The sequence below is a fragment of the Oncorhynchus nerka genome, linkage group LG8 (assembly GCF_034236695.1).
Source record: "Oncorhynchus nerka isolate Pitt River linkage group LG8, Oner_Uvic_2.0, whole genome shotgun sequence".
In the NCBI taxonomy this organism is placed as follows: domain Eukaryota; kingdom Metazoa; phylum Chordata; class Actinopteri; order Salmoniformes; family Salmonidae; genus Oncorhynchus; species Oncorhynchus nerka.
Genome location: NC_088403.1, coordinates 34,628,737 through 34,653,058, shown reverse-complemented (window position 1 = coordinate 34,653,058; position 24,322 = coordinate 34,628,737). Strand labels below are relative to the sequence as shown.

The 24,322-nt window shown below is 41.3% G+C and overlaps 3 protein-coding genes across 5 annotated transcripts; 2 read left to right on the top strand and 1 right to left on the bottom strand.

Annotated features, from left to right (window-relative positions):
• The first annotated feature begins 994 nt into the window (after positions 1–994).
• On the top strand, positions 995–10,497 carry LOC115133187 (aldo-keto reductase family 1 member B1-like). The gene is made up of 10 exons (XM_029666167.2): positions 995–1,159; positions 7,025–7,192; positions 7,416–7,532; positions 7,826–7,903; positions 8,164–8,286; positions 8,986–9,092; positions 9,403–9,484; positions 9,604–9,687; positions 9,794–9,876; positions 10,299–10,497. The coding sequence occupies exons 1-10, from the start codon at positions 1,094–1,096 to the stop codon at positions 10,339–10,341; spliced, it is 951 nt and encodes a 316-aa protein (XP_029522027.1). The 5' UTR covers positions 995–1,093; the 3' UTR covers positions 10,342–10,497.
• LOC115133188 (aldo-keto reductase family 1 member B1-like) lies at positions 7,417–16,873 on the bottom strand. 2 transcript variants are annotated; one of them, XM_065021729.1, is made up of 10 exons: positions 16,686–16,873; positions 16,110–16,277; positions 15,656–15,772; positions 15,472–15,549; positions 15,236–15,358; positions 15,012–15,118; positions 14,681–14,762; positions 13,945–14,028; positions 11,561–11,643; positions 7,417–7,687 (listed from the first exon to the last, which is right to left on the bottom strand). In XM_065021729.1, the coding sequence occupies exons 1-10, from the start codon at positions 16,749–16,751 to the stop codon at positions 7,618–7,620; spliced, it is 978 nt and encodes a 325-aa protein (XP_064877801.1). In that variant the 5' UTR covers positions 16,752–16,873; the 3' UTR covers positions 7,417–7,617. The 2 variants fall into 2 exon arrangements, with proteins under 2 accessions (XP_064877801.1, XP_029522028.1); XM_029666168.2 differs by lacking the exon at positions 7,417–7,687 and adding an exon at positions 11,037–11,473.
• On the top strand, positions 11,340–23,280 carry LOC115133189 (short transmembrane mitochondrial protein 1). 2 transcript variants are annotated; one of them, XM_065021730.1, is made up of 3 exons: positions 11,340–11,510; positions 13,651–13,771; positions 22,544–23,280. In XM_065021730.1, the coding sequence occupies exons 1-3, from the start codon at positions 11,443–11,445 to the stop codon at positions 22,616–22,618; spliced, it is 264 nt and encodes an 87-aa protein (XP_064877802.1). In that variant the 5' UTR covers positions 11,340–11,442; the 3' UTR covers positions 22,619–23,280. The 2 variants fall into 2 exon arrangements, with proteins under 2 accessions (XP_064877802.1, XP_029522030.1); XM_029666170.2 differs by lacking the exons at positions 11,340–11,510; positions 13,651–13,771 and adding exons at positions 21,392–21,629; positions 21,834–21,887 and having other exon boundaries at positions 22,544–23,128.
• Positions 23,281–24,322: the final 1,042 nt, after the last annotated feature.

Genomic DNA, 24,322 nt, shown 5'->3' with positions numbered 1-24,322 from the left:
AGCTATCCGGGTGGCTGGTTTCAGACGCAGGTGAAGAAGCCGGAGATGTGGAGATCCTGGCAAAAGAGAAATTCTCATTAACAGGGACGTAAACAAATTTGTGCAAAAATGTGTGAGAAATATGCACATATGGAACATTTCTGGGATTTTTTATTTCAGCTATTTCAGTTAGAATTTAACATTTTGACTTCATGCATGTATCACTAAATGCGTAGTTTCAGTTTTTCCTTGGAGTTCAGTATCGTATGGTGTAGGAGCCATAATATGCCAGTTAAAGGTGCAATCTGTTGTTTTAACAATAACAAAGTGGCTACACCGCCCCTGAATTGGTAAATAGCTTAGGTATTTGGGGCTAGAGAAATGGCAATGCTCCCAAATGCATGGACAGAGCTATGGATGCAAGGACAGACCATCCATAAGATCATAATGTTTTTAGGCAATACAGTGTTACCAAACAAAAGAGTATAACAAGCTTATATTTTGGGTTCTGGTGCGGTAAGACAGCTCAGCTGTCAGCTCAGCTCAGCTCAGAAGTCTATAAGTTATATTATTCAATAATCAATGGGTATATGAATTTCAAAGTAAAAAATATCGTAACAATTGCTGATTGCCCCTTTAAGCGTTTGATTGCCAGCTGAACGGTGTGGTAATGTCTCCCTCTAGTGCTTGTTACCCATAATGCTTGAGGTGAAGCAAACGTTTTTGTTGAAGTGTCAGAAACAAATTAATAGGATGCAAATGTAGAATTCAAGGTCAATGTGTGAGGGGGGGAGCATTGATTATTCAATTTGTGACAATACTATTAAAACTATTTTGGTTCAGGATTCTGTTTTTATGAAGAAGTCATTCGCATTCTGTAAACATTTCAAATCCATCTGCAGGTTTATGTCAAAGTTGCCTGTATGACGCGACTCATTAATAAAGAGAATGACGGTGGCACTGGGTGGCGCTGTTGTCCAAGATGTTTAGCAACATATAATTCCAGACATAAGCAATCTATCAACAGGACTTTGCGCCGTATTTGAGGTTGGACAAGCACGGTCTGCAATTGCAACGAAGTATCTAAAAGGTGTATTTTGCAGCAAAGAGGACGATGGCAACATCCGTGAAATTGAACACCGGTACAGAAATGCCCATTCTCGGTCTCGGGACGTGGAAGGTTCGTTCTAAATTGAGCAAGTAATCCTTTTTACTTGTAGTTTGCCAAGAAAGCTATCTATGTTACTAGTAGCTAGCGCCAACTTTTTGAGTTCTTTGTCTTTGAGCTCGTTAGCTACTTTGGACGTTACACAATGGCATGTCATTTAATGACAAATGAATACGTACCTTTCTCTCTTCCGTTATCAATGTAATTATAATATATTGTCAATTACTTTTCTCTCTAGCACGTTCTTGACAATAAGCATAACTGGGAGCCAGCTGTAATTCCAGAAAATGAGCAATGCCATTTGTTCGATATATATTGTCAAGATATTGTGTGAACTCTTTCGTTTTTTAGGAATAGGCAATTAGGCCCCATAGTTTCTGTCACAAAGCTTTTCGTAGCTGTGGTCTTGTGATTTGTGGTTGAAAGGCTGCACCCATTTCCTCAGATGCATCTATAAAAGTCACGCATGCCTTTTGTTTCATATTTTGTGATCAAGTCTGTATACATTTGAATCCACAAATCCATACATTTGCAGGCCACTGAATACTTGTTATTATTGGACCATCCACCATCCCCTTTTCTTGGGTATGACACTACAAGTTTGGCACATCTGTATTTGGGGAGTTTCTCTCACTCTTCTCTGCAGATCCTCTCAAGTTCTGTCAGGTTGGATGGGGAGCATCGCTGCACATCTATTTTCAGGTCTCCAGAGATGTTTGATCAGGTTCAAGTCTGGGCTCTGGCTGGGCCACTCCTGCGTTGTCTTGGCTGTGTGCTTAGGGTCGTTGTCCTTTTGGAAGGTGACCCTTCGCCCTAGTCTGAGGTCCTGAGCACTCTGGAGCAGATTTTTCTCCGTTCATCTTGCCCTTGATCCTGACTAGTCTCCCAGTCCCTGCCACTGAAAAACATCCCCACAGCATGTTGCTTCCACCACCATGCTTCACCGTAGGGATGGTGCCAGGTTCCCTCCAGACGTGATGCTTGGCATTCAGGCCAAAGAGATTAGACCAGAGAATCTTGTTTCTCATGGTCTGAGGCCTTTAGGTGTGTGCCTTTTGGCAAACTCCCAAGCAGGCTGTCATGTGCCTTTTACTGAGGAGTGGCATCCAGCTCTAGGTAGAGTCTTGGTGGTTCCAAACTTCTACCATTTAGGAATGATGGAGGCCACTGTGCTCTTGGGGACCTTCAATGCTGCAGAATTGTTGTTGGTACCCTTCCCCAGATCTGTGCCCCGACAAAATCCTGTCTCGGAGCTCTACGGACAATTCCTTCAACCTCATGGCCCGGGTTTTGCTCTGACATGCACTGTCAACAGTGGGACTTATATAGACAGGTGTGTGCCTTTTCAAAATGATGTCCAATCAATTGAATTGATCACATGTGAACTCCAAGTTGTAGAAACATCCTCAAGGACGGCCAATGGAAACAGGATGCACCTGAGCTCAATTTCGAGTCTCAAAGCAAATGGTTTGAATACTTATGTAAATAAGGTATTTCTGTTTTTAGTTTGTTTTATCATTATGGGGTATTGTGTGTAGCTTGATAAGGACATACATTTAAGAATAAGGCTGTAATATAACAAAATGTGGAAAAAGTCAAGGGGTTTGAATACTTTCCGGAATGCACTGTATATATTATTTTCAGTCATAACATTTATAGATCATGGGCTTTTGAACCCACCCTTCAGCTGCTCTCTGCCCATTCCACCGACTGTATCTCAGTAAACCACCCTCTTATGATTTGTCAGCCACTCCTGAACCTGTGACCAAAATCTGCAGAGCTGAGATGGTTATTTGCCCCATATACATAGCATTATGTTGGTGGCAAGAATTTTGTATAATAATTGAATTTGAATCAAGCGTTGTTTTGTGTATCAGTTCATAAACCATGGGGCATGGACTTTGGTTTTCAAATGAAACTGGTATATTTGTCCAAGTGTTTGACATGGGGGAGGGGACCAGTAACTTTATGATAATTTTTCATACTTTGGTCATAATTCTTTGATCTGGTTTCCTTCAAATATCATCCACCTTCATGAAAAACATGATTTTTACTGTTCATGACCTTTAAGTATAACTTTTGTATGACTGAAGCTTTTATTGAGAGGTTTAATTCTTTAATATTGAATCATTTTAGCCCCCCCAAACTCGTATTCATTATATAAATATAAGTAGGCAGCGTCATACTAAACTGTGATATCACTAAAGTGTAAAGTGTGATTTTTTTTTTCATAAATAGACAGGTATTTACCGCTCCATGGTTGCAAGATGTCGTTTATTTTTGCTAACTTTCCAATGAAATTTGTTGTAGTGAGTTTATTTATTTTTGTCTACTTCACCATCGGACTATTTTATTGGTAAACTACAGGGTAAAGTTGTCTTTTAATGATCCAATCCAATAAGTTTTCATAACTAGGTTTTAGTCCAGAGAGGCTAGAGAATCAATCAATCAATCAAATACGTCAGCCGATGTCACAAAGTGCTATACAGAAACCCAGCCTAAAACTCCAAACAGCAAGCAATGCAGATGTAGAAGAAGCACGGTGGCTAGGAAAAACTCTCTAGAAAGGCAGGAACCTAGGAAGAAACCTAGAGAGGAACCAGGCTCTGAGGGGTGGCCAGTCCTCTTCTGGCTGTGCCAGGTGGAGATTATAACAGTACATGGACAAGATGTTCAAATGTTCATAAATGACCAGCAGGGTCAAGTAATAATTACAGTGGTTGTAGAGGGTGCAACAGGTCAGCACCTCAGGAGTAAATGTCAGTTGGCTTTTCATAGCCAAGCATTCAGAGGTTGAAATAGCAGGTGTAGAGAGAGTTTAAAACGGCAGGTCTGGGACAAGGTAGCACGTCCGGTGAACAGGTCAGGGTTCCATAGCCGCAGGCAGAACAGTTGAAACTGGAGCAGCAGCACGACCACGTGGACTACATTAGGGAGTCATCAGGCCAGGTAGTCCTGAGGTATGGTCCCAGGTAGAGGTCGACCGATGATGATTTTTCACCGCAGATACCGATTATTGGAGGACCAAAAAAGCCGATGCCGATTAATCGGCCAATTTTTAAATGTTTTATTTATTTGTAATAAGGACAATTACAACAATACTGAATGAACACTTATTTTAACTTAATATAATACATCAATAAAATCAATTTAGCCTCAAATAAATAATGAAACATGTTCACTTTGGTTTAAATAATGCAAAAACAAAGTGTTGGAGAAGAAAGTAAAAGTGCAATATGTGCCATGTAAGAAAGCTAACGTTTAAGTTCCTTGCTCAGAACATGAGAACATATGAAAGCTGGTGGTTCCTTTTAACATGAGTCTTCAATATTCCCAGGTAAGAGGTTTTAGGTTGTAGTTATTATAGGAATTATAGGACTATTTCCCTCTATACCAATTGTATTTCATTAACCTTTGACTATTGGATGACCTTATAGGCACTTTAGTATTGCCAGTGTAATAGTATAGCTTCCGTCCCTCTCCTCGCTCCTCCCTGGGCTCGAACCAGGAACACAAAGACAACAGCCACCCTCGAAGCAGAGCAAGGGAAACAACCACAGGCTCAGAGCGAGTGACGTTTGAAACACTATTAGCGTGCGCTAACGAGCCAGCCATTTCACTTCGGTTACACCAGCCTAATCTCGGGAGTTGATAGGCTTGAAGTCATAAACAGCGCAATGCTTGTTGCACAACGAAGAGATTCTGGCAAACCGCACGAGAGTGCTGTTTGAATGAATGTTTACACGCCTGCTTCTGCCTACCACTGCTCAGTCAAATACTTAGATACTTGTATGCTCAGTCAGATTATATGCAATGCAGAACACGCTAGATAACATCTAGTAATATCATCAACCATGTGTAGTTAACTAGTGATTATGATTGATTGTTTTTACAAGATACGTTTAATGCTAGCTAGCAATTTACCTTGGCTTACTGCATTCGCGTAACAGGCAGTCTCCTATAGCCTATTTATTGCCTACCTCCTGCCTTTTGCACACAATGTATATAGACTCTTTTTTTTCTACTGTGTTATTGACTTGTTTATTGTTTACTCCATGTGTAACTCTGTGTTGTTGTCTGTTCACAGTTGTAAATGAGAACTTGTTCTCAACTAGCCTACCTGGTTAAATAAAGGTGAAATAAAATAAATAAATAAAAAAGTCTCCTTGGAGTGCAACAAGAGGCAGGTCGTTATTGCATTGGACTAGTTAACTGTAAGGTTGCAAGATTGAATCCCCCGAGCTGACAAGGTGAAAATCTGTCGTTCTGGCGCAGAGGGAGGCAGCCCACCGTTCCTAGGCCGTCATTGAAAATAAGAATGTGTTCTTAACTGACTTGCCTAGTTAAATAAAGATTAAATAAAGGTGTAAAAAAAAAATCGGTGTCCAAAAATACAGATTTCCGATTATGAAAACTTGAAATCGTCCCTAATTAATCGGCCATTCCGATTAATCGGTCGGCCTCTAGTCCCAGGGCTCAGGTCCTCCAAGAGGGAGAGAGAGAATTAGAGGGAGCGTACTTAAACTCACACAGGACACCGGATAAGACATAAGAAATACTCCAGATATAACAGACTGACCCTGGCCCCCCGACACACAAACCATTGCAGTGATATTCATCTAATCCTCAATGAGACTGAAGATTGAACTTTGCTCAACTTTCTAGAGTTTTCCCCATTTAGTTAACACTATCAATGTTTCCCTTTTACTGTGGGAATTGTGATCAAATCAACACAATTTTAGCTACTTTCATTGCAACATAACAAAACAAACTAAGCAAGAGATGTTGTTGTAGGCAGAGCGCATTGGTGTAGGAATTTGTTGCATTGACAGGCACAACTCAGGCCGGACCGGAGCGCCAATTTAGTGAGTAAATAGCCCAGTTATAGCTAATTTGTAGTCCGCAATAAGAAAGTGATTGCGTTCTACAAGAGCACAAAACGTATACATTTCTAGACAGTAATAGGGAAGTGATTGCTTCCTACAAGAGCACAAATGTGTACATTTCTAGACAGCAATAGGGAAGTGATTGCTTCCTACAAGAGCACAAAACGTGTACATTTCTAGACATCTTTGAAAAGCGAGTCCGGTAAAGAGTTTTTTTTGTCTTAAAGGGGCAGTGTTGTATTTTGAGACAGGCTTGAATAAGCTAAGTAGCTAATAGACAGAGGGTAGCATAATGTGTCTGATTCTCTGTAATAATGGCATGGGAATTATGACACAATAATGTTCAGTCACCTTGTCTGAAGGCCAAGTGTATAAACAGGTTTTAATGTCAAGCCCTGCATGTTTTTGTTTTTTTTCAAAGTCATGGAACGTAGGCCTACATTGAACACCACACATTGGCTGCTACTGTAGGCTGAATGATGAACATGTATTTCGAAATGTTATGTGATTCATTCTCTCCATTGTTTGTTATGGTAGGCCACTCTGGTAGGCCTACATTATGATCAAATAGCCAACTTGGCCACTGTTAAAATAGTCAATTAAAGCGGTTGCAGCCTCCGTGTTCACAGTGAACATGCACCGGAAGTTGCACAGAAATATCACAAGGTTCATGTTTGCGCTCAGCAGACCTGGAATTTGCTCAGTGACTAAAAATATTAGAGGGAACAACAAAATTGAGTTGTGCCATCAACCCTGGAGTTTTTCCAGCGAGAAGGACACAAGAAAGTAGTCAAGACGACTAGATTGATTAAGCCTCCGGGGAATTATCTTTCCAATATCCCTCCGGGGAACGCCTCCCCCATCCCAGAAGGGAATGTTGTCCCTGATGATGTCATACGACCTCCGTACCCGTAACGCACCTTTTAGCGTCCTAAGCATACCTTCAACCGCCGATTGCCTACTAAAGATCTTGCTCCCTCCTCTGTACCAGTCCCCTACAGGTAAAGTAACTGATGCGGTGAAGGCGGCCATAGCTGCAGGCTATAGGCACATCGATGGGGCCTTCATCTACCAGAACGAGACCGAGGTGGGAGAGGGCATTCATGCCATGGTCAAGGAGGGGGTGGTGAAGAGAGAGCATCTGTTTGTTGTCAGCAAGGTGAGATACAATGTCACTGCAGGACAGTCATCTCTGGTCTCAAGTTTGTAACACTGACATTGCAGTGAGAAGTTGAATCGCTCTTTAATATGCTACTTAAAATAACAAACTTGATATCAAGGCTGTATGATTGAAGTGATCAAATCTTGGCTAGTGAATCTGTTTAGATTGAATTGAGGAAATTGGTTCGAAGTTACGCAACTCAAGCTTGCTCTCTTTTCAGCTGTGGTGCACATTCCATGGGAAGTCTATGGTGAAAGAAGGCTGTCAGAAGACTCTCAGTGATCTCAAGCTAGACTACCTGGATCTTTACCTGATGCACTGGCCCATGGGCTTTCAGGTGAGACTAATACCATTTGAACACTATCTCACTTGTAGCTTTTTTGCTCAAGGAGGTTCCATCATTGGTTTATGACGGGGGGCATTCAAATCCAAGCCTGGAGGTACGGGAGTGCTGCTGTTCTACCTGATAATGTCCCAGGTCTAAATCCGTCCCTGAAAAGAGAGGAAGAATGATAATCAGCAGTAGACCTGGCTTCAAGGTCTAGATTTGAATCACCCTGGTTCATGGTGTTGTAAGGAGGAGTGTCTTGTGACTTTTCTAATTGTTTTACTACTATCGTTGTTGCGCAGCCTGGAGAAGCACTCTTCCCTACTGACAGCAATGGACATTTTATCGATGATGGCTCCAACTTCCTGGAGACATGGGAGGTGAGCCAGTGAGAGAGAACGCGTCCTCTAAGACACTATAGGACACTGTACAGTTTTCTTCAATTGAACATCACTTAAACTGGGTTATATTCATTAGACACCAAACGGACTAAAACGGGGACTACCCGGTCCAATAAGAGATGCACATTTTTGTTTTCAGTTGTGTGCCCTAATGAATACAACCCTGAGTTTATTGTAATCTATCACAAATTGGGCATGCCATATTGACCATATTGATCTGATGTTGTCCTGTATACTAGGCTATGGAAGAGCTGGTGGATGCTGGTCTGGTCAAGGCTATTGGTGTCTCCAACTTTAACAAAGACCAGATTGAATCCATCCTAAACAAGCCAGGCCTCAAGTATAAACCTGCCAACAACCAGGTACTGACGTTCATTACTGAATGAGTGTTTACTGATGGTGATAGTCACTCAAAAAGCTCACAAGCCTGGGATCAACACAATACATTGTGAAGCACACAATGCTGGTCCAACATTCCTAATTGTATCTTGTATCCCTCAACCTTCTTCTAAATGAGACTTTTCAGGACACTGAGCACCCAACGCTTGTTTTAAACCCTCCCTCAAAGGGCAGAGGCCTCATTGTCAATATCCCTGCCCCATTGTCTTATTCACAGTGACAGCTCGGTCAGATAAAGGCCAGTTTAGTGCCTTATAGTCAGCCTCTTTCCCTGAGGCAAGGCAGCAATGCTTTGGTGACCTTTATATTCCTGCTGTTTTCCAGGCACATCTATCCCAATAGACATCTTGATTAACGGGTACATATCAATCTGATTATTTGAGTGGACAAGACCCTCTTGTGCTTTCTATTGTCACCACACTGAACAGCTTCCCAGGCTTCCGGAATAAACAGCTAAACTTCATGGGGCTTATTTTGACAGTAATACACAATGTGTCTTAATTCAAATAAATGTTATTTATTTGTAATCTACCTTATAATTTAATTATGTATGTTTATCAACGTAAAATATCACCCCACTAATTCTCTAATGCTACAATACATCCCATGTATAAGAACTGCATGTGAAGTGAATAACCTCACAAATCATTTATGCCGCCCAGGTTGAATGCCACCCTTATCTGAACCAGGAGAAGTTGATCAACTACTGTCACTCTAAGGGCATCTCTGTGACAGCCTACAGCCCCCTGGGTTCCGCAGACAGACCATGGTGAGTGTATATACTTCAACTAATAATACCTAAGAGATATACTCTTGAGTATACAAAACATTAAGAAGCCCTGCTCTTTCCATGACATAGACTGACCAGGTGAAAGCTATGATCCCTTATTGATGTCACTTGTTAAATCCAATATTGCGACTCGATATTAGGAATGTGTTCCTAACGTTTGGTATGCTCGGTGTACATTCACCTAGTACATTACATTATTATTACATTACATACATTATTATTATTATGAACATACAAAGCCATTTACAGTTCTCCCTGTGAAAAGATTGTAGCACTGTGTCAATAACAGGGCCAAACCAGAGGACCCTTCTCTGCTGGATGATCCCAACATCAAGGTCATCGCTGAGAAGCACAAGAAGACCTCTGCCCAGGTACTGTACTCTAATAGCCTTTTCACACTATCGAGCCAACCCGAACCACACTGATATTTTCTTTATCCTGGGATCACATTTACATGTCCGCTTTCCTCTCTCTGTCATCCTCACTTCAGGTCCTGATCCGCTTCCATATCCAACGGAACACGATTGTGATTCCCAAGTCTATCACCCCCACACGTATCCAGGAGAATTTCAAGGTATTCGCTCCCATAAATTCTCCATTTTATTTGAAGAGGTTGTGTCATCTGATTTTAGTTCACACGTGTCGCTTTGGGGTCATTTTTGTCTTATTGAAACATGCAGGTGTTTGACTTTGTGTTGAGCGACGAGGAAATGAAGAGCATTCTGGGCTTCAACAGGAACTGGAGATTCTGCCCAGTGATGGGGTGAGACTCTACTTGGTTTAGTTTGACCCATGTACTGTATTTTACAGCATACACACTCTGCAGAGGCTCAAACTGTTTAAATAAGTATTATGAAGCCCCCTATGTTTATTACGGTGTTACTTTTCTTTGAATGTGACGAAGGCTATGCACCCGAAACGCATCTGAGTTTTTCAACTTTGTTTCCATTGAGCATGCCATATAAATAAGTCATTTAAACTCATTTATATGAAGAGTGCCTTGGTTCCTCCTTTCTTTTTGACGACCAATTTACCAAAGAGCACCTTCTGTCTACCAAAACCTACTATTTTGTACCTTAGCAGCGCTTTGCCTTCCTCCTTTTTCTACACACTTAAGTGTTTATTTGATGTTTGAACAATTGTACTGTCTCTCTGAATTGTGCTTTGTTTTTCTTTGTCACCCAGGAGCATGAAGCACAAGGACTACCCCTTCAATGCCGAATTTTAGGGAAATAGGGATTCACAAAGTTACTTCTGGTGTTGTGGCTTGCTTGAGATGTCTGGCCTCCGTTCTCATTTCGATACATTCTTATTTCTCCCTTTAAGACTGTACATAAATGGCCATCCTTGAGCTAGTTTCTAGCTATTAAAGACTGATTTAGTATCTGTGTGTTGCACTATTGTATTTCTCATGACATATACACTCTGATCTATATTGTTGCTTTCTAGCCTAATACACAATAGTAATTATTTTTCAACAATCATGGAAACAATGACATGGGATCGATATTAGTGAAGTATTAAAAGCTTGAGTTTGGTTACTGGTTTGGTAGGAAATCTGGAGCCTTGTATCTGCTAACGCACAATAGTTTGTGGCTTCTCACATGACCCAGTTTGTTTGTCTCTTTTGATTTGAGTCTAATGGTCTCTGACCTTTTCAATGAGCCTCCACATCTAAAGGCCATATAATAACCATGAGAATTCAGTCCAACCAGATGAGCTGAGTTTTGTTTTTAAAAATGGCAAAAGGGTGAAACATTGGCATATGCACACACGCTTATCCTAATAGTGCATTAAGATATTTTGTTGAACACTCCTTCCCTCAAATGCCTAGTCATAGGTGCCTTTTGGCCTAGAATGAATAATCCACACTACTGCCTTAGAGAATGATAAACCCCTAGTAACAGACTTTGACTTGTGTGATACTGTTGTGAAATTCCCAGTTCCCTTGAACAGTTTTATTTTTTTATGATAGCTTTCTTTGAAATTCTGGAACGAGTCACATTTTACTGTGTAAGTTGTCAATGTTAACATATTGGTTGAGATATCTCTAAAGATCACTGTCTAAGGAATTATTAATATAATGTTACATTACAACAAGGAGCACAGGGCCACCATGCTTTCAAAGGTAGGTAAATGTACAACATGTTTAAACTCTGAACAAGTAAAGGCAACAATATCTGGCACGTAATTACGTTACACATTGACATTCTGTTTGCCTCATGAACAAGGTCACAGTAGTGGTTGAATCTGTACAACTACTGGACCTCTCGCTGTATGTCCCCAGTGTAGGAATGTGGGTGTCCACACGGAGGTTTCAGTATTCTGCATGCAGAGGGAAGTCTTTGTGCTTGTTGCCCCTGCAGTGAGGAGGAGGTTACATCAAGGGAAGAACAGGTAAAGAGGAAAGTGGGTTTAAGTCAGCATTTAGAAACTCTGGAACTCACCATTTCATAGCGAATCCTCTCATGTTCCTGTTGAAACTCAAGATGACTTTCATGTCTTCGTCATTCAGCTCAAAGTCAAACACCTGTTTGAAGGCGACAAAATAACAATGTAGACATGCGAAGGAACCAGTGGCTTGAAACCAAACGATTGTGTGATTTGAACCCACATTCTCTTTTTGTGTACAATTCTGCCACTGTCAATGAAGAGGTAAAAGTGTGAAGGTCTCTGTGGCTTCCAGGTTAAATCCTGGCTTGCATGTAGGTTCAAAACTTTTTGTTTTTAACTCTATATCATATACACTGTACAAAACATTAGGAATACCTGCTCTTTCTGTGACGGACTGACCAGGTGAAAGCTATGATCCCTTACTGATGTCACTTTGTCTTTCCCATTCAGAGGGTGAATGGGAAAGACGCTATTTAAGTGCCTTTGAACGGGGTATGGTAGTAGGTGCCAGGCGCACCGGTTTGAGTATGTCAAGAAATGCAATGCTGCTAGGTTTTTCACGCTCAACAGTTTCCTGTGTATCAAATTGTCCACTACCCAGGTCCATCTGTTTCCATTGATCATCCTTGAGATGTTTCTACAACTTGATTGGAGTCCACCTGTGGTAAATTCAAATGATTGGACATGATTTGGAAAGGCGCACACCTGTCTATATAAGGTCCCACAGTTGACAGTGCATGTCAGAGCAAAAACAGAGCCATGATGTCGAAGGAATTGTTCGTAAAGCACCGAGACAGGATTGTGTCAAGGCACAGGGGGTACCAAAACATTTCTGCAGCATTGAAGGTCCCCAAGAACACAGTGGCCTTCATCATTCTTAAATGGAAGAAGTTTGGATCCACCAAGACTCTTCCTAGAGCTGGCCGCCCCAAGCCAAACTTAGCAATCGGGGGAGAAGGGCCTTGGTCAGGGAGGTGACCGAGAACCTGATGGTCATTGAGCTTCAGAGTTACTCTGGAGATGGTTGTCCTTTTGGAAGGTTCTCCCATCTCTGCAGCACTCCACCAATCAGGACTCAGACCATGAGAAACAAGATTCTCTGTTCTGATGAAATCAAGATTGAACTCTTTGGCCTGAATGCCGAGCTTCACATCTGGAGGTGACCAAGAACCAGATGGTCACTCTGACAGAGCTTCATGTCTGGAGGAAACCTGGCACCATCCCTAAGATGAAGCAGTGGTGGCAGCATCATGCTGTGGGGATGTTTTCAGCGACCGGGCCTGGGAGACTAGTCAGGCTAGAGGGGAAAGATTAACAGAGCAAAGTACAGAGATCCTTGATGAAAACCTGCTCAGGACCTCAGACTGGGATGAATGTTCACTTTCCAACAGTACAACAACCCTGAGCACACATCCAAAACAACTCAGGAGTTGAATGTCCTTGAGTGGCCTAGTGAGAGCCCGGACTTGAACCCAATCGAACATCTCTGGAGAGACCTGAAAATAGCTGTACAGCGACGCTCCTCATCCAACCCGACAGCGCTTGAGGATCTGCAGAAAAGAATGTGAGAAACTCCCCAAATACAGGTGTGCAAAGCATGTAGCGTCATACCCAAGAAGAGTCGAGTCTGTAATCGCTGCCAAAATTGCTTCAACAAAGTACCCTTTTATAGGGTCTGAATAGTTATGTAAATGTGATACTTCAGTTGTGGGTTTTTTTTTTCTGCCAAAAATGTACAAACCAGTTTTTGCTTTTGTTATTTGATTTTTATGAATAATGACTAAAATTATGTATACATTTAACTTAGAACTATAACTAAACAGAATACTACTATGTTACTGTATGGATGTATGAATCTTATAATCATAATATTGAATATAATGTGTGTAGTTTTAATTGAATTGGTTACTGAACACATTGAAATTGTTACATTCCTTTAACAGCTTTGTCATGAGGTATTGTGTAGATTGAGGAAAAAATATATATAATCCATTTTAGAATACGGATGTAATGTAACAATGGGGAAAGAGTGAAGAGGTCTGAATACTTTCCGAATAAACACGTTTTAATATAGGCACATCTATATTTGATTTATTTATGAGTGCCTACTTTTTCCAGGAGCTTTAATCACTGCTTTTTACAGGAGGCGACCCCAGGTATATACCACCATGAGTTCTGACAGCCTTCCAACTATCCCAGAGAGTCAACGCAACCACATTCAGGAGCTGAGCCTGGGATCGAACCTACAACCCCGTACATCAGAGGTAAGATTCTTACCAGAGCCAATGGCTCTTCCACACTTAGAACACTGCTCTTCGTATATTTGACATTGAAAGCTTTAGAAAACAGACAGGATATGAACCTCTAGGTTAGGAGGCAGGGATTTAACCTCTGACCGTCCCAACTCCATCTACAGTTATAATTGTCAAAAAAATACCTGAAAATTTTCCTTGATCCGGGAGGGCGTAGCCGACTTGGGAATGACGATCACATTCCTCTGGATTTGAAAGCGGATAAGGATCTGTGGAGAGGATAAGAACAGGGATTGGTCACTTGATTGACCCTAGACCAAGACACCTTTTATCCAAAGAATGTAACTGTTACCATTTGAGCGTTGGACCCACGCCGATGGCATGGTTTCAAAACAATGATTCTTCATGTTAGAGACTTGGAAAACACTAGCCAAAACCTTGACAATTGATTGTCCCCATTCTAACCCCTAGCCGTTTTCTTTAAACGCTACACATGGGACCCATATCCAATTTCATGCTAATGTAATATTCTTTGGAGAGTGATCAGCTGCATTAACCTCAACTTGAATGGACTTTTGTTAAATGTAGAATTTCACGAATCATGACCGGAGTAAGTATGGTTGAGAAGACGGGTTGGTTATACCCTTTGTATTCCCTATAGCTAGGGGCCTGGGTTTGGTGCAATCATGTGACATACCTGGATTTTAACTTACTTTTTTGTGTGGCTTTTTTCAATGGTGTCCCCTTTTTATGTCAGATGGTCCAGCACCATCCTCAGACAATTGCTTTCATTTTTGGTGTAATTTAATATTTCTGGATAAGGCTTAAAATACAGGATCAAATCTTGCTACAGTATGTCACTAAAGGCAGAATTAGGAGAAAGTTCACCGTTTGTAGGGGTTATTGATGCTTCTCTCATACCTGTGCTGCAGTCTTATTGTGCTTATCAGCGATGGTCTTTAACTTTGGGTCCTCAAGCAGTTGCGGCTCACCAGGTTTCTCCCTGTTGAAAATGTCATTTATTTTAGTCTTCTTTATGTTGACATGAAAAACATCTGTAAGTAGGGAAAGGGTAGGGTCTGACAATGCACACACGCATTGAAACGTTGTCAATAACCAATTAAATACAATGCCCGTTTTGGATCATTTCAGTGTACAGGTCCATTTCTGCTTCATTCTATAACCTTCCTTTTAATCCAAAGTGACTGTATACACATTAGAGCACACTTTTTATAAGATATTCCTATCTCACCTTGGTCTGTCTGGGGAGCCCAGAGGGCTGTAGGCTGTCACTGGGATGCCTTTAGAGTGACAGTAGTTGATCAGCTTCTCCTGAGTCAGATAGGGGTGGCATTCAATCTGAAGGGACCAATACAAAGAAAAGGCGCTGGTAATACAGAGATTGGGGCAATAATGCCTTGCTTAAAAACTGTATTGACTTGTTTTGTCTGTCTTGATCACCAAAGACTACAGTACCTGGTTGTTGGCAGGTTTATACTTGAGGCCTGGCTTGTTTAGGATGGATTCAATCTGGTCTTTGTTAAAGTTGGAGACACCGATAGCCTTGACCAGACCAGCATCCACCAGCTCCTCCATAGCCTGTTCAATAGGTCAAGCTCAGTAAACTGTCAAATGTCTTGTAGTATAATCTTGTTTGCTGGTGTTAGGGGATTTTGGAATACAGTATACCATTTTAATTTTTTTTCCCTTACCTCCCAAGTGTCCAGGAAGTTGCTTTCACCTGCAGCTACCTGTCCGTCTTCACCAAAAGGAAATAGATTCTCTCCAGGCTGCAATGGCAAACAAACTAGTTACAGGACAATAGTCCTCTCACTCTTAAATCAGGGATAGTTTGAAAGCTGATAGTCATTTTCGTGACACAGACACACACAGTACCTGAAAGCACATAGGGAAGTGTATTAGGTAGAGGTCCAGGTAGTCTAGCTTGAGGTCACTCAGAGTCTTCTGACAGGCTCCCTTCACCATAGACTTCTGATGGAGAGTACACCACAGCTATTTGGGAGAAACCGTCATATTAGACTGCTGCGGCGCATGTTGAAATACAATTTAAATGCCAAAACTAGCCTATGGACAAATTCTTGAAGTGTTATGGGGATGTGTGGCAGTTGAGTAAGAGAGCACCCAGAACAAATGTTAGTACTAGCTTGACATTGGTGACAATACAGAGCATGTGATGACATGCCTTCAGCCCGTATGGAGCTCTTTGTCTGCCTGGCGTCTAGGGGGAAATCATAGTGGCTCCATGACCAAATCTACAAACATGACTAATGCATCTTGTTTTCCCCTTTTTTGACACCGTGACCAAGTGGACAATCGTCCTCATACGCACCTTACTGACGATGAAAAGCTCCTCTCTCTTCACCACCCCCTGGCCAATCATGGTGTGAATGCCAACCCCCACCATGTCCTCATTCTGGTAACAGTAGGCTCCGTCTATGTGTCTGTAGCCTGCAGAGATTGCTGCTTTCACTGCCTCCGTGACCTTGCCTGCTTCTGCCTGCACACGGATTCAGAGGGCCTATTGTGGCAACCTCACACATGACTTGAGCATCTGTCAGAAAGGCTACATAATACTGTAGAAATACTCATCAGGACAGATTTGATTATACTGTATAATATAAATCATCATTAATAGACGGCCTATGTTAGGTCAAAAAGTCAAGTATAGGCTAACCCCCGATTCCAAGTGTGACGGTGAAACATAAGTGCAAAAATAAGATGCTTCATCTTTTGTCATCGTAGTTCATTAAAACTCTCAGGATATATGGCAAATGAGAAGACTCGTATTTTAACATGAACATACCGGTAGTTGCCAAAAGAAAGAAGCAGTTAACTGCCAATTCAACAATTATCAATGCTATCCATGCAAGATGCCTAGAAGAAACTAAATTACGTTTTATCTTACCCCCCATGTCCCCAAGCCCACGATAGGCATGCTGGCCCCGGTGTTGAGAGTCACCGTGGGTGTCATCTTTAAAGAGCTGCTGTAGTATCAATCCTAGGATTCTGGGTTGTGAGAGGAGAGGATTCCTGTATTCAACGTGGAAGGAATCAGTATTCTCAGTGCAGCACAAGAACAGCTGAAACACAGATGTGAATGGGGTTTATGTAGAGCGTCTGGATTTGATGGGTTACGCCTGCCTCCCGCCCCCCTACAGGTAAAGCAGCAGATGGGGCCAAGAAAGGGCGAGTGAAGGAGTAGCTGAATGAATCAGCATGAATCAGCATGTGTGTGTGTGTGTGTGTGTGTGTGTGTGTGTACGTGCGCAGAGGGTTTGCTTGTCACAATGACAAAGAACACACTGCTTGTTTAAATAATTCAGGATGTGATGCAGTATGCATTTCATGCTAATGTCGATTGAGTTGAAGAACATATGATAACAATGTCGAATATACAGCTTTTTTTTGTTGCTGATCAGTATTTGTAGTATGTCTAGAGTCAAATCTTCTTCCTTAAACAAGGTAATAACCTGTTCACTAGTGTTTAAATACAATATTGGAGTGATTTTTGACCTTACAATGACTGTGATTAAAAAAAACTTGTGATTAAAAAGTCATGGGGATTTCAGCAGCCAGTGACTCAAGCTGTAATGTTGCCTGTTGAAATCAACTTCCCTTGCATACATTTTTGTACGAAGGTGTGAATAGCATAAAATGTATAACGGTGGCCTAGCATAAAAATAGGTTAGATTAAACGCAACAGACCCAGAACCACAGACTCCATATTTTATGCAGATCTGCAACACAAGCCTCAAATGCATAGCTAGTTTACTAGATTTGAACCAACACGCTATCTAGGTTAGGCATAAAATGTTAGCAGTGTGGTTAAGGTTAGGTTTAAAATCACATTTTAAGAAGAGAAATTGCAGAAATGGGCGGGCTTTATGTGGTAACTAGTGATGGCCCTGAATAGCCTGTCTAGAAGTCTCTGGAGCCACAAACTAGCTAGCGAGCTAGTAGTGTCTGCAGTGCCCACGTTGTTTTATGTACGATTATCTGAATTTGAGAAAAGTGGAAATCTACAAACAAAGGATGAAAAACTGAGATTGAACAGTAAATTAGACGAATCACGTGATATGGGTTCAAGCCAGGCATAAAGACCTTAGCTATCCAGACAGCAAGAAGGATCCACGCCAGATCCGCGCCTGGACCTATTGCAACATCTGGTCCGGATCCGTGAAGCGAGGCCAAAACCGGCGTGAATCTGTATGCCAGATATAAAACAGACAGAGTTGGGCCAGGACCAGCTTTTTCCTCAAATCTCACATACAAATTTGACTTCTGGATCAGCTCTGATTATGATTCGCTACTATTGGTGAGGTGTTCTAATTTTCTTACTTTAAATACGGTATGTTGAGCAAGCCATAACATTATCCTAGCATAATTCTCATAACTGCCATTTTTTAAATAGCTTTAACACATAAATACATTTTCAAACACTGATAGAGGAAAATATAGTTGAAATTACTAATTATGTATACATTCCAATCAGAAACTGACTAGTCCAAATGCTATAATGTACGGTACATGTGAGTTATCCCTCTTGCTCCCTTTCCCAATTGTATATAATGTAGTCAGGAGTTAGTAACAATAATAGGTCTGTTCCTTAGTTCATTCAGTTGTACAAATCTCCAGGTGGTGGAAACGGGCCATCTCCAAATGGTCGGGAATGTTGATTTATGCTGACTGGCCTTGACTTCGTGCTGATAACGCGGAGGCTTGAAAGTTAGAGGGGCCCTCTGTTTGTGAAACGGAACGTTTGGAAAACGCTGACGTCATTTTCAGTTTATAACCTGTGGAAATGTGTGTAAGCATTCAGTACTCTCTGGAATTAAACGCTCTTTACCTGGCTTTTAAGACTGGTCTCGATCTACTTCATGCATAATTAATGAACTTACACCTCATTAATGAATAGAAACGAGTGTGAAATTGGTTTTGGCAATTAAAGCATAGAGTAATTTAGAATTTCTCTATCAAACACACATACCCAAAGTATTACAGTAGTTATTGGTGATTCTGTACAAGCATACTGTATAGAAAATACTTAACCAAGGTAATCTACTGACTCACATACTAAAATAAAACATGAAAAAACATTTATTGATTTAAAAAATGTCCTCAAATGTGTGTGCAAAGTGGTCTAATTGTTATACTTTTTAAAGAGATCAACCAGAAAGATTTCCAATAAGTTTACTGAATAAAAAACAAACGCAACAGGGAACAATTTCAAATATTTTACTGAGCTACAGTTCATATTGGGAAACGTTAATTAGGCCCTAACCTATGGATTTCACTAGAAATACAGATTTGCATCTGTTGGTCACAGATGCCTTCAAGAAACGGTAGGGGCGTGGATCAGAAAACCAGTCAGTATTTGATGTGACCACCATTTTCCTCATGCAGCGCAACACATCTTCACATAGAGTTGATCAGGCTGTTGATTGTAGAATGTTGTGCCACTCCTCTTCAGTAGCTGCGCACAGTTGCTGGACGTTGGCGGAAGCTGGAACACGCTGACATACACGTTGATCCAGAGCATTCCAAACATGCTCAATGGGTGACATGTCTGGTGAGTGCAGGATATGGAGGAATTGGGACATTTTCAGCTTCCAGAAAATGTGTACAGATCCTTGCAACATGGGGCCGTGCAATTATCATGCTGAAACATGAGGTAATGGCGGCGGATGAATGACACGACAATGGGCCTCAGGATCTTGTTACGTTATCTCTGTGCATTCAAATTGCCGTCGATAAAATGCAATTGTTTGTTGTCTGTAGCTTATACCATAACGCCACTGCCACCATAGGGCACTCTGTTCACATCGGCAAACCACTTGCTCGCACGACCCCATACACATGGTCTGCGGTTGATAAGCAGGTTTGACGTACTTCCAAATTCTTTAACGATTTCTCTCTTATGGTAGAGAAATGAACATTCAATTCTCTGGCAACATCTCTGGTGGACATTCCTGCAGTCGGCATGCCAATTATACGCTCCCTCAAAACTTGAGACATCTGTGGCCTTTTATTGTCCACAGCACAAAGTGCACCTGTGTAATGATCATGCTGTTTAATCAGCTTCTTGATATGCCACACCTGTCAAGTGGATGAATTATCTTGGCAAAGGAGAAATGCTAGCTAACAAGGATAAAAACAAATTTGTCCACAATTTGAGAGAAATACGCTCTTTGTGCATATTAAACATTTTGGGGATCTTTTATTTTAGCTCATGAAACATGGGACCAACACTTTACATGTTGAGTTTTATATTATTGTTTGCAACACAAAGACAAAGGCTTGTTACTGTCTCGCCACTCCCATATTAAAATGCAATGGCATTTCATATGTTGCGTTATGTTAACAGCAAACATATTGTGATCAGATGAGATACCTTTGAAAAACAAGATGATTACTTTTAAATTCAGAAATGAGTTTTGCGAGGAAAAATATATATTTTGACACTTCTCTGTTTGTCTCAATGACATTCAAATCAGCATTGATTCTTTTTTTTTTGTTCCTCCTGAGCGAGTCTGACCACAAGTCAGAGACCACTATGATGACACACCAAATGGGTTTGATGGATCGCAGGAATATACTTTTTGTAGGCTACAGTCCAAGCTGTCTTCCAATGGTATGCTGTCGACATCCAAAGATTATCACATTTGAATTAACACTTGGAGGTAAGGATGACAGCAGTGGTGTAAGTCTACGGCGATGCGGACATCACGTATTGATATCTACACAGCGCATTGATGTGAATCACACTGCTGCTCTCTCATTTAGCTATTTGCATTTTACCGATTGTGCCTGTTGTGGATGGCTGTTCACAAATCTAAATGTGTATTTGAAACCAATAATTATTTGAATTCAAGCCGTTTAAGGTGCCTATCAATCATTGTTTTTGAAACCAGTGGACATAGGCCTAATGGACACATGTTCAAACTCGCAAACTTTTGATAGATTTAAAGGGGCAATCTCTTGTTGCTACATCAATTTTTTGACTTATATATTCATTTATTCTTGAAGAATATAACTTTTATAAATGCCTCGTGAGCTTAGTTCAACTGTCACACTCCACGAGAACCAAAAAATATAAGCGTATTTTTCTCCAGGCATTTATTTCAAATACAGTGGATAGTCGGGAGGACGGTAGGAAGGGACAGAAGAGCGGATTTATTTTTAATTTTTACAAGATTACGGGTGGAACACAGCCGGTTGAATAAGACCTTACATGTGATAGGAAAGCATTTCGCTACACCCGCAATAACATCAGCTAAATATGCCTATGTGACGAATAAAATTCGATTTTATTTGAAAGCTTCCAACAGGAAAGTGTGATTATTGCCAGGAAACGGAGACCATGGAGCATGTCTTGCTTCAGTGTGGGCAGTATCAAAGGGAAAGCGGGAGGCTGAGATCTACTATGAGGGAGAAGGGGATACAGGAAATTAGTTTTAAAAGTATATTGAGGAGAACGTCATTAGATGTAGTCTTTTTTTAAGAGCAACGGAGCTGGCAGGTAGGATTTCGTTTCTCCCGGTAGCTAATCGGGTGCGGTCTCCAGTACAGTAGGTGGAGGTAATGCACCGTGTAACGTTGGATGCCATCCGCCGATAAACCCCACTGAATAAGAACTGTTTTGACCACACAGCATCCGCGTAGATGACAGAAACCTTGTAGACGAGTCGTGGCCAATAAATGCTTTTTTTGAGGGCGATATGACATGCGCATTATACACTGTTGATGACATTGCTAGCTGGATCGACGGAACTTTTTAACTGCCAACTGGATTGCTAAAATACATAAAATATTGTCTCCTTCGTTAGACACGACCATGCTACAGTTCCTGGTGAGTTGATATCGAAATGACAACGATATATTGCAAACTTCCTGCGTCTCTTTGTGTGTATTGCTGGGCTATTGTAGCTAGCCATCATAACTATGCTGTGTGCTAGCCATCATAACTATGCATTGTTATTGCTGCTGACCTATCTAGTAAAAACAACAGCATGTAATCCGTATGGAATAACCATTTTTATTTCTAATCTTGCAGGCTGGGTTTACTTTGGGAAACGTTGTTGGGATGTACCTCGCTCAAAACTACGAGGTATTGCTAAGAGGAGCAACTAGCGCCGCGGACTAAACTCCACTAACGTTACCAACCGAGTGGAGCAGAGACCAGGCTTTGTGGAGTCTAACTACATCGACAAGGTCAATTACTTAAAAATAAACGTATACATTATGAAACGCCTACCGTGTACCTATGTAGTTGCGTGCCTTTCTTTTGCTGAAATCCATACTTTTTCAATAAACGTTAATCAAATACAACCACCAACTGTTTCCTTGTTGACGTTCAATTGGCGACATTTGCACTGTGTTGGCATCTTAGAGCAACAGCAATGAGCAAACAGTCTGTGGTTGTAGTTTAACTTCGATTGAAAAAGTATGGATTTCAGCCAAAGAAAGGCATGCAACAACGGAGGACAAACAGGTAAAAGGTAGGCGTTTATATATATATATATTTTTTAAGTATTGACCTTAGTCAGCGCTCGATTCCACCAAGTCTGGTTTCGGCTCCACTCCATTGGCAGTGTCATCAGGAATTTCCTTCACCGTGGAGTTTAGTCCGCTTAGGGAACAACCCACTATAGATGTCAGTCAGTGTCCATGGTTCCCCTGTATTTTTGCATAACACAATAGGCCTATGTCATTGAACTTTTTCTTTTTTGGCACTCTTCTCTGATTACTCCACCTCTGTTTAAGGTCCCCAACATATCCAAAAAGATAGAAGCCTTCAAGAAGGATGTGGCGGCAAAGAAGAAACCTCCAGCAGATTAAAGAAGAGATTGTTTCTTTCGATCCATGTTGATCAGAGGCAGATTGAAGAGATGGGGACTATTGGAACAACAAAATGCACACAGCAAAGGACATATATTTTTTCATCTAATTTAATCCAAGGTTACACGGGCAGAGGAATAAATTGTAAAAATGATTCTCTAATCAGGGTTTTTTACAGTGCCTGGACTGGTCCAGTGTTATTTTTTTGTTTTTTATTCTTAAAGTGTTTAGCTGCATTTTAAAGATAATATTATGGGGGTTCTATTTATGGTGGATATGTGAAGATGACTAACTGCTGTGGGATCTAATAAACTTCAGAAACCTTGGCCTTATCCTCGCAAGCAGCTGGGCAGGGCAGGCCTTTGGGTGGGGTACTGGCAATTGCAGTTATATCAAGTCTAAACATGGCATTTTTACAATATACGCTTGTCATTTTTGCCAACTAAACAGTGCAGTTACTGCTTTTGAGTGATGTTATCTAGAATTAAACTGGGAGGCCTGTTCTATGGATTTTATTTCTGTGGGTATTTGAGAATGAGTCACTCATGTAAATTGCATTGTTTGGCGTCTATTCTAAGCTAAATGCTGTTCTCTAACATCGTAGGCCTAATTCAGATGTGCCTAATTCTGTTCAGCCTGCATTAATACATTTGCTGATGTTGGTTCTGTGTCAAATTGAAAGGTGTTACATCACATAAGATAGTGTTGTCAAGCAAGGGGCCTAACTCAATACTTCATCACCATCCAGTAAAATTTATTTTGTAGGGCCTTTTTTTTTCCCCTCACCCCTTTTTTCTTCCAACTGTCATAGTATCCAAAATTGGTAGTTTATCGTCCTGTCCCATCGCTGCAACTCCCGTACGGACTCGGGAGAGGACAAGGTCGAGAGCCCTGCGTCCTCTGAAACAACCCAAACAAGCCGCACTGCTTCTTGACACCGCCCGCTTAACCCAGAAGCCAGCCGCATCAATGTGTTTGAGGAAGAACCGTACACTCGGCATCCGAGTCAGCGTGCTTAGCGGCCTGCCACAGGAGTTGCTAGTACGCGATAGGACAGTAAACATCCCTGCCGGTCAAACCCTCCCCTAACCCAGACGACGCTGGGCCAATTGTGCTCCGCCTAATTGTTCTCCCGGTCACAAACTAGGTTCTCTAGTGGCACAGCTAACAGTGCCTTAGACCTCTGCGCCACACGTGAGGCCCTATTTTGTAGGGCAGTTATTCTAACTTGCCATGTTTATGGTTAACCTCCATTATCCAGAGAAGCATTCTTCACCCGCGTCACAGCTATGTTTTTCTTGAGATCATCTGGGTATGGTATGACAGCAGAGGTCAACATAGTTCCATGTTTTTGTTCCCCTCTTCTCTGTAAATCACAACCAATCCACCAGATGTCACCAAAATTATATTTGGAATTTGAACAGAATAGATCAACTAAAATCTACATTATAATTGGGACTCTATTCAATCTGTTAAACTGAAGCGTTACAGATTCTGCAACGTAAATGTAATTTCCTATTTAGCCAAAATAAGCAGCGTTTAGGATGCATGCAGTCTGCTAAATCGGGACCAGTGGAGACTGCTTAGGGCTCATACTAGCTGGAATGGTGTTAAAACGTTCCATTCCTTACTGTGAGCTGCCCTCCCCTCAGCAGCCTCCACTGATCGGGAACATTGCCTTTACATTTATGTCGCGCTGTAAAG